The sequence below is a fragment of the Cupressus sempervirens genome, chromosome 3 (genome assembly GCF_028749045.1).
Source record: "Cupressus sempervirens isolate cs-2001-9-10 chromosome 3, ASM2874904v1, whole genome shotgun sequence".
Classification (NCBI taxonomy): domain Eukaryota; kingdom Viridiplantae; phylum Streptophyta; class Pinopsida; order Cupressales; family Cupressaceae; genus Cupressus; species Cupressus sempervirens.
This window is the reverse complement of record NC_143120.1, coordinates 1,011,006,400-1,011,016,584: the sequence shown is the minus strand read 5'-3', so window position 1 is coordinate 1,011,016,584 and position 10,185 is coordinate 1,011,006,400. Positions and strand designations below refer to the sequence as shown.

General features: G+C 35.4%; 1 protein-coding gene across 1 annotated transcript; it reads left to right on the top strand.

The window, feature by feature from the left end:
* Positions 1 to 8,375: 8,375 nt before the first annotated feature.
* On the top strand, positions 8,376 to 9,781 carry LOC149570159 (uncharacterized). Its single transcript, XM_089817873.1, has one exon. The coding sequence runs from the start codon at positions 8,729 to 8,731 to the stop codon at positions 9,749 to 9,751; it is 1,023 nt and encodes a 340-aa protein (XP_089673999.1). The 5' UTR covers positions 8,376 to 8,728; the 3' UTR covers positions 9,752 to 9,781.
* The last annotated feature ends 404 nt before the right edge of the window (positions 9,782 to 10,185 follow it).

The following is a 10,185-nucleotide window of genomic DNA, read 5'->3' as shown; positions in this document are numbered from 1 at the left end:
AGAGATTTAGTTAGAGAGGAATAGAAGAGGCAAGGAAAAAATCTCAAGATGGGATCACATGGTGAAAAAACTAAAGAAGTAGTTCATCCATGTTGACTATGAGCTTGATTTGTTCAAGAAGATGTAAGGGTTAAAGAAAGTGAGAAAATCTATCTAGGAATATAAAAAGGAGTTTTACAGTCCTTATTAGGACATGATATGTAGAAGCAAACAAGGAGAAGGTTTCTCATTACCTTAATGGGTTAAGACGTAGCATTTAGGAGGAGCTAAGTTTGGTTAGGATGACTAGCATTGAAGAGGCATACCAATTTGCCTTGTGAGTTTATGAGAAGATAAATAAAAAGTTTGGTGGAAAGAAAGGAGGGTACAATAAAGGAGGAAGGGATAGTGGTAGGTCTTTTGGAGGCCGAAATGAGGACTATAGGAAAAATGATGATGTGTGTACCAGTCAAAACTAGAGGAATGAGGGTTTCAATGGCTCTCGTGATAAAAAATTTGGAGACCAAAGAGGAAGAGGTAGAGTATATGAACAAGGTTCTGGAAGAGGAGGCTTCTGTGGTACATGTTTTCACCACAATGAAGAATGCCATCAAGCCTATGAGTGCCCTCAATGCCAAGTAAGGACATATAGGAGAGCTGATGGCCAAGAAAGGATTCCTCATGTGGATGATGATGCTAAGTCATCACATTTAGAGGATGCAAAAAGAGGAGATGTTTTGGTTAATAAAAGGGTCTTGTTGAGTGGTGAGACTAAACTTGGACAAAGGAGGATTTTTTTTGTACAAGGTGCAAGTGTGAGGGTAATGATGCAATGTGATTATCGATGGTGGGAGCACTAACAACATGGTGTCAGAGGAGATGATCTTAAAGCTAAAGCTAAAGAGGGAGAAACACCCCCATCCATATCATATTGAATTGGTGCAAGATGATCATAAGGTCCTAGTTAGTGAGCAATGTTCGGTGAAGTTCAAGATTGGAAGTTACTATGATGAGGTTCTTTGTGACATCATACCGATGGATGTATGCCATTTTTTGTTGGGAATTTCATGGCAATAGGATAGGTGTGTTATACATGATGGTCATGCAAACACCTATTCTCTTACAAAGGATAGAGTTCATCATAAGTTGAAGCCCTGGATAGAGGAAGATGAAAAGGTATGCAATAGTGCTAGGTGTATATGTGAATTGCAGGCCTCAGATCTTCACACACACTTCAACACAGTCATTATCTGAAAGATCATCCTAGAATGAATATGAGATTATTCACCTGAGCAAATCCAACAGTGCAACCTATTGCCTTCTAACTAGAAGGATTTTGCCTTTGCTCTCGGAATGAGAAGCGAGCAACCAGACCTCTAGAATGAAGGATTTTAAGCTATATGAGATATGCAAGATTAATCTAGATGAGAATGCATTGTTAAGCTAAGAAATGAAGAAACATATTATGTTGAATGGATACATATTAAACTAGTATGAAATTGAAATGCAAGAATATTAAACTAAGAATACAAAAGCAAATGAGTAAATATTTTAGCATAAGTTAGACACAAATTCCAATTTTCAACCTTCGTAATGAGGAATTGAAGGCTTCTTAAATAGAACCCTAGAATCAACCGATAGTCAAGATTAATTAGAATGGACGATCCAAATTGAAGGTGAGACTTAGTCATCATGGAAAATTCCTTAAGAAAAGGAAGTTAATTGGTTGTTTTTGAGTGGAAAAAGGAGTTAACTAATTTGATTTGGACTGGAATAAGGAGTTAACTGATTTGATTTGGAGTGGAATAAGGAGTTAACTGATTTGTTTTGGAGTGGAATAAGGAGTTAACTAATTTGATTTGGAGTGGAATAAGGAGTTAACTAATTTAATCCTTTTCTAATTTTAGTTCACCTAGAGTTTCCATTTCTGAACTGAAGAGAAGATTTGGAGAGAATATTTAATTTAATAAAATAGAATTGACCTCATAAATGGATAACTTTAATTAATTGAATAATTAAATTCATTAATTAAAAAGAGGAAATATCTTATTAAATCAAATATATTTAATTCCTTTATACATTAGCTAAAGGGATGGATTTAATTTTATTAAAGTATGAACACTTATAATCAAATTAATTCAATTAAAAGGTTAATTTAGCCAATTCAATGAATATTTAGGAATTAATTAGAGTAAGTGATTAATAAAAATTAATTATTTTCTTTATTTGACACTTAGTTCAAGTAGAGATTATCAGATTTAGAATTGCCTAGTAAAATAGGACTTAGGAATAATTAAATAGACCATAATTGGTTAATATGGCAATGTGCCAATTTTGGGGTATTACACTAGGGTATGTCTTGTTGATGAAAGAAAATTTATGGATGACATGAAACATCAGTATATGTGTTATGCTTTAATTCCTAGAAAGAATAAGGAAGGTAGTAGTGAAGTTCCAGTTGAAGTCTCAAGTATATTAAATGAATATGGAGATACCATATTTGATAATGTCCTAGAAGGGTTGCCACCAGTAAGGAAAATCAGTCATCAAATAGATCTATTCCTTGGAACTAGTTTACCTAAGAAGGTTTCTCATAGGATGAATCCTATTAAGACTAAGGAGTTGAACTATAAAGTTCAGGAGTTATTGAGGAAAGGTTTTATTTGGGAGAGAATGAGTCCATGTGCAGTACATTTAGTACTAGAACCAAAGAAGGATGGAGACTAGAGGATGTGTATAGAATCTCGAGCTATAAACAAGATAACCATCAAGTACCAATTTCCTTTTCCAAGGATGGATGATCTTATGCACTACTTGAGTGGAGATCAATACTTTACAAAGGTAGATCTTAAGATTGACCATCACCAAATATAGATAAGAGAGAGAGATGAGTGGAAGATTACATTCAAGACCAAGGAGAGCCTATATGAGTGGTTATATATGAGTGGTTAGGCATGCTCTTTGCACTAACCAATATGTTGAGCACCTTCATGTGACTTATGAATGAGGTACTAAAGATTTTTTTAGGAAAATTCATTATTGTCTATTTGGATGATATTTTGATTTTTAGTAAGTCTTTGGATGAACATTTGTTGCACATTCATAATGTCTTTGAGAGATTGAGGGAATAGAAATTGTAGATTAATTTGAAGAGGTGTAGCTTTGTAAAAAAAGAGAGTCTATTTGGGATTTGTTTTATTAGTTGAAGGTCTCAAAATAGACCCAGAGAAGGTGAAGGTCATCTTCGAATGGCCTACCTCAAGGTCTGCCACTAAGGTGAGGTCATTCCATGGCTTGGTTATTTTTTATAGGAAGTTCATAAGGAATTTAAAATGTACTTGTGCACCCCTTACCAAAACAATGAGAGGGGATAGAAAGGAGTCCAAGTGGATTGCAAGAGCTGTAAGGAGTTTTGAGTTGATGAAGAAGATGGTGATAGAGTAACTTGTGTTGGCACTTCCTGATTTCAACAAAGTGTTCCAGGTGGATTGTGATGCTAGTGGTAGTTCCACTGGAGCTGTATTGAACTAGGAAGGTAAGCCTATTGCATATTTTAGTGAGAAATTAAATGATTCCAAGAAGAAGTATGTTGTTTAAGATCAAAAGTTCTATACAATAGTTCAAGCTTTGAAGAAATGGATGCATTATTTGTTTCCAAAAGAATTTTTTTGGGACATTGATCACCATACATTGTAGTACCTACATAGCCAAGGTAAATTAAACCAGAGATATTTGAATGGGTAGAGTTCTTGTAGAGCTATACATTTCTATTGAAACATAGAAGTGGAAGGTCTAATAGGGTTATAGATGCATTAAGTAGGAAATGATTGTTACTGACAGAAATGTAGATTGAAGTGGTTGGATTTAATGAACTTAAGACTTTGTACCCTGAGTATCCTAATTTTGCAAAGCATTTGAAGGCTTGTAAGGAACCTATTACTATAGACATGACTAAGTGGTTGGATTATATGATTAAAGATGGTATGTTGTTCAAATGTAGTCAGTTGTGCATTCCAAGGAGTTCCATGAGGGAGAACTTAATCAAGTAGAAACATAGCAGAGGGATGGAAGGACACTCTATTTTAGAAAGGACCATCACCATTGTAAGCGAGCATTATTTTCGGCCTTAGTTGTCACATGTGCATAGTTGTTGAGTGTTTGAGATAGCTATGTGAGTTAGTTAGAATATTGGACTCTATTAGCCATTGCATGTTCCATCAAGTCCCTAGGAAGACATAACCATGGGCTTTGTTCTTGGGTTACCAAGGAGACAATGGGGTAATGACTCAGTATTTGTGGTGGTTGACAAGATTTTTAAAATGACTCATTTCATTGCTTTTTATAACACCCATGGTGCAATGCATACTGTAGATTTTTTTTAGAGAGGTGGTGAGGCTACATGGTCTTCCCAAAAGTATTGTTTCTAATAGAGGCAAAATATGTTGGGTATTTCTAAAGGACTTTGTGGAAGAAGTTGAAGATAGAGTTGGAGTTTAGTTCTACACATCATCCACAAACTGATGGACAAAAAGAGGTGGTAAATAGAAGTATGGGAAATTTGCTGAGGTGTTTAGTAAGAGATAAGCCCAAGGGATGGGATCTGATTCTACCACAAGACTAATTTTCTTACAATAATTTGGTGAATAGGAGTACTGATAGATCATCATTCCAAGTGGTGTATGGGAGTAGTCCACGGACTGCACCAGAGTTGAGTAAGATGGATAAAGGAGAGAGGACTAGTGCTGAGGTGGAAGACTTTGTGTAACATGTCAAGAACCTACATTAGCAGGTACATGCACATATTACCAAGATGAACCTGTAGTATAAGGCTTGAGCAGATCAAAAGAAGAGACATAAGGAGTTCCAAGTTGGAAATCTAATTATGGTGTACTTGAGAAAGAAACAATTTGTAGTGGGCACCTACAACAAGATGAAGATGAATAAATTTGGCCCTTGCAAGATTTTGAAGAAACATGATTCAGGGAATGCATATGAAGTAGAGTTACTAGATGGGATCCATATTTCCCTTGTTTTCAATATTGCATACTTAACATAATAGCATGAAGATGGTGTAGAGAAGGATTTGAAACTCGAGCCATGTCCCATTCCCACTTCTGAGAAGAAGGAGATTGAAGAAATTCTAGATAATTGTGTGGGTTAGAATACCAAAAACATATAGTATGAGGAGTACATGGTGAAGTGGAAGGGATGACCATTGGAAGATTCAACCTGGTTATCCAAGATGGAGGTTTCCAATTTTGGTTTTCCTCAACAAGCTATAAAGTGACAAGGTGACTTTTCAATTTACCCTGGGTGTCTGATGCAGGAGCATCCAGTGGTGTAGGGGCAATCTTGTATCACCAAAAAATATGCTGAGTGTTGGTTTCTATTTATTGTGTTTATATTTATTGATACCCATTTGGGTTTAATAGATATTCCAACTCTCATAGTTCTACTATTAGCTTTATGGGTTAGTATTTTTTACCATCTCAAGATACATGTCAGTGTACAAAATGGGTTTTTTTTAATTGAAACACAATTATGATGATTCAGAGGGTTTAAGTTGGAGGGATGATTGTACTTTTAATTTCAAACTCGAGAAAAAGAATTAGGTAAAAAAGCTTTATGATTTGAAAGTTATGGCGGTTTTAAGTTATCTAGAGACTTCCTAGGAACACTTCAAAGTCAAATTTGAGGCACTAAACAACCTCGTTTGGGCCTAGAAAATGGTGGACCAAAAAATATGGGATATGGGCATGTAGAACACTTATAGAGATTTTTGGAAATCTAAATGATTTGTCAATCGAAGCCCTAGACCAAAAGTTATGCCTCCCAAAAGTTAGACTACCATTTTTGGATTCTTCTAATTTTGCATTGACTTTTGATGTGTCTTCTAGAACCTTCTTCTTTGGCAATGGATGCCAAATGGAATATTCTAAAATTTATTCCTAACATTGAAACTAATTCAAGTTACTTAAGGTCATTTCTTGCAATTTAAAGGCAATTTTTATGGAGTTTGGGAGAAGGTACCATGAGAAGGGTTTCTCCAAAATTTGATTATGATGTAAGCCCATTAGGTATATTGTTGAGTCTATTTTTTGTGTAATAAATGTACTAGCATATCATTTATGATAATAAAAGTCTCCTTTCCTATTGTGTTCATCTTGTCTTGGGTTGTGCCCTCATCAATTGGTGACATTATCCACCAAGTGTGCCCTCTTATCCTCTTCAAACTTGTGGAATTATATCCACCATAGTCCAAACTCCTCCAATAGCTCTCTCTTGTCCTCCTTTAAAGATACCCTATTATCCTTCCTTTCTTCATGGGATCTTTTCTACCACAAACTAATCACCTCCACTAGTACTTGACAATGTCTTCCACATGTTCTATGCATACCTAACCAATTATCATTTGAAAGTATGCAATTGTGTATTCTCTTGCATATAAAAAAGAAAAACTAAACTCAATATCATAAAACTCATTAGGATTTACCTCACAATATTTTAGTACTCTAAAATTATCATCTTCATCATATGTAGGCTCTTCACATCCCTTAATTGTAAACACCTCTTCCTTGACCTCTATTTTTGTAACATTTGTTTCTTGTCCCTTAACTGCATCTTTCACTTCCTCAAGATGATAAAGTACATATAGAATTGATAAAAGAAACTCTTTAATCTTCTTGATCTCTTCTGTAAGAAACACACATCGTATTCCTATCCTTGATGAAATATTTTCTTATCATAAACCTCTTCCTCAAGAATCTCTTTCTTTTTCATTAGGTTCTTCATCAAAAAATTGGACATTTAAACTAATTTGTTGCGTCTACATTATCCAAAGGACATTTCTCCATTTCTACACAAATATTCCTACTCGCATCTCCTATTATATCTCTTCCATTACCTTTTGTATCACTTGTATCAACTTCTATGCTTCAATTTTTAATAATAGTCATCCATATCTTATTCATTCATTTCTCCAACACAAGGATCATCAAATCCAACCAATCACACTTCTTCGCTTGTTGTTTCTTTTCTCCATCAATAAATTTGATTCTTTTAGCTCTAACCATTTTAGAACTCCTTCACACCTACCCCATTTATTTAGCTCCTCTCAAAAACTCACCCCTTCACCTTTTTTTCCACAAATATCACTACTATCCCTACCCAACAAGATTCCTAGAATATGCACCTCTCCAAGACCTCTTCTACCCATTTCCTCTCCATTGAAAAAGTTAGCGCACCTCCTACCCAACTTCATCTATGTTAGAGAATAGCCAAAACGATCAATTATTTCTCACAAATTGTTTACCCTTCATTGATCCTCACTCGTAGGTCCTAGAAAAAACTACCTCCCTTCAAAAATTCTGCCTAAATACTTAGGAGTAGTCACTCTAATGCCAATTGATGCATAAAGAAAATGATCTCCCTCTTCTAACACAATACTTGTAAAATAATCACAAAACAACTTCAAACACTTCTAAGCTTGCATCCAATAGTCAAATTTCAACAATAAACAAAATTATATATATTTTTAAATTCATAAACATATCTTATAAGTTCAGAATCCACAATTTAGGTCTTCTCATTGGTTCTACTTCCCATACACAAGCTCTCTCAAACTTGTGCCAATGTAACCTCAATTGAAGCAGTCTACAAAAAATTTCTTTGTGTCCCCTCCTATTATACTCCCCCACTATTGATTTCCTAATTTTACTTATTATTCTTTTACTTGTGCCTCTTCAACTTCTCTTATGGAATTTTTTTAATGTTTTATTCTTTACAATTTCCACACTATCTATAGTGTCTCTTCCACTTTCCCTATGAACTCCTCAACTTTCCCTCTTCACCCCTTCCTTCTACCATTTCACTTATGTTCTCTATCATTCCCTTTATAGAATGATGACCATCTCGCTCCCTTATGAAAGTGTGTTCTCTAATCACATTTTCTCTTCCAACTACCATGACTCTCTTCCAACTAGCACTTAATTTTTTAATCATCTTTATAAGAAATACATCTCTCCTCTAGCCATATTTCCACTTTAATTTTTTTTTTTTTTTCAATAAATAGTTTCTTTCTATTAAGAATAAACAAACTTTAAAATTTCCACGTTAATAAACTTATGAGAAAAATAAACAAATTTTGTGGTACATTAAGAACTGTTATAGAACAGTTCTGTTCGGTGGGTTGGTGGGCCGGAAGCTCTACATGGCCCTCGATAATTAGTTAGCTTGTGGAGCGACTCATAATCTCTCGTCAGCTTGATTGCATGGAATGGGAAGTGCGTGTTCCCAAATTGTTGAATTTCGTGTAAAATTGGCTCTCCTAATTCCTACCCTCCAATCATGGGTTTTCTATCCACCAGAACAGAGCCTCCACGGTAGAAAATATAGGAAGTTTGGTGAGCGACATGTTCATAATTCATTCTATTCCACACCAGAGGAAAAAAAAAACTTGCCTTGAAAACTCATTATCCTGTCAGCAAGTATTGTGTGGGTGACCGTTTATTCTGGGTGCAGATTATTTGCAGATTTAAAGGCATAAACACAAGCAATGCAAATGAATGTTTCGTTTCATATATTCCTGCCCATTCAATATTTCCAATCAATGCAAACGATCGTGTCCTATCAAATTCCTTACATTGGTTTATTTCATACAACCATATAAACAAATGGTCATGTATTCCAAGTTCTTCCATGTTGTATAACTTTTGTTTCTTAGATCCGATCAAAGCATTGGGTTGGCATCATGGCAGCACCAGCAACAGCAAGAAGAAGAAAGGCGAGAGATTTTCATGACCTATTCATACTAACTGCACTGGGTATTGTAAGAGAATCTGCCAAAATTGTTTTGAAACACTTATCTTTCTTCACATCCATCACAATTTTTCTCATACTTCCTGTTTCTGCTGCTACCATTATCTCCAAGGCATTCACTGATCATCTCCCTGTTACCCAATTGGCTCTACAAATTCAAGCTTTGTGTTTTACCTTGGGTTATCCCAAACTCATATATGAGAAGCTTTCTGAGACAATGATTTCATACATGGTGTGTTTTCCTTTTGTGGTCACATTTTCAGTGGTTGCAAAAGCAGCAGTGGTACATACAGTGGCCTATATTCATGCGGGTGGCAGTAGCCCATCATGGCAGAAGATAATTCAAGCCTTACCCAAGTTATGGAAAGGCTTGGTGGTTACATACATTTGGGGATGTTTGATCATTTTTGGATATAGTGTCCTCATTTTTGGGTTTTTATTGGCAACAATTAACTTGGCAATTCTAGTGGGACTATCTGCAAATTGGGTTTTCTGGAGTGGTTTATGTTGGATGATTGTTTATTCAATTGGTTTTGCACATGTCCTCGTTGTGTGCAATTTGGCCACAATTGTGTGTGTCTTAGAAGATGGATGCTCTGGATTGGAGGCTATTTGCAGAGCCAAGTTTTTGATGAAGGGAAGAATACAAGTGGCTTTGCTTATTGTTGTAATCACAAGCTTGGGCTTGGCCTTTGTTGAGGGCCTCTTTCAATATAGAGTGATAGCCAATTATGGATTATTTTGTTTTGGGGCAGTGTCTGAGGCCTCTCTGCTGATATTCATGTATTCTGTGGTGAGTTTGTTAGATGTTGTGATGAATTGTGTGTTTTATTACACATGCATGGCAGCTCGTTTGGAGGGCCTCTCCCTCAATTCTTCCTTCTTTGCAAATCTACAGGAAGAGGAATTGTCTTCTTCTTCACATAAAATCTTTGTCACCAAATTTTTCTTGTAAATGTTTTTAACAGCGGGACAATCTGAACAATCTGATTCATTTTTTATGTAATTCAAATATATCTAATTGTCAAAGTCCATTGATGAAGTTGAAAAAAAGGCTCCAACATTGAAAAAGATGAGGCAGAAATGTGCCACAGGTGAATTTTGCCCCGTATTGAATAACTAAAATGATTTTGTAGAAGCCCTCCATCATATAAAAACTACCCAATTTATTATGTAAGTCGGTTGCTTCACTTTTCTATGGCATGTTTGTACACATCGAGTCCTGCTTTTGGTTTTTCACGAGTTATGGATCTGTCATATAATTACTTCAGTGAAGGGTCTGAGTTGAAAATGTATATCTAAAAATGCAAACGAAATATGCATAGTGTCCATCCCATATATAGATTTTCTGCCCCATTTGAATACATTACGATATTCACATGTTATCTC

Coding starts and splice junctions, on each gene's coding strand:
- LOC149570159 (XM_089817873.1), top strand. CDS start 8,729: ATGGCAGCACCAGCAACAGCAAGAAGAAGAAAGGCGAGAGATTTTCAT.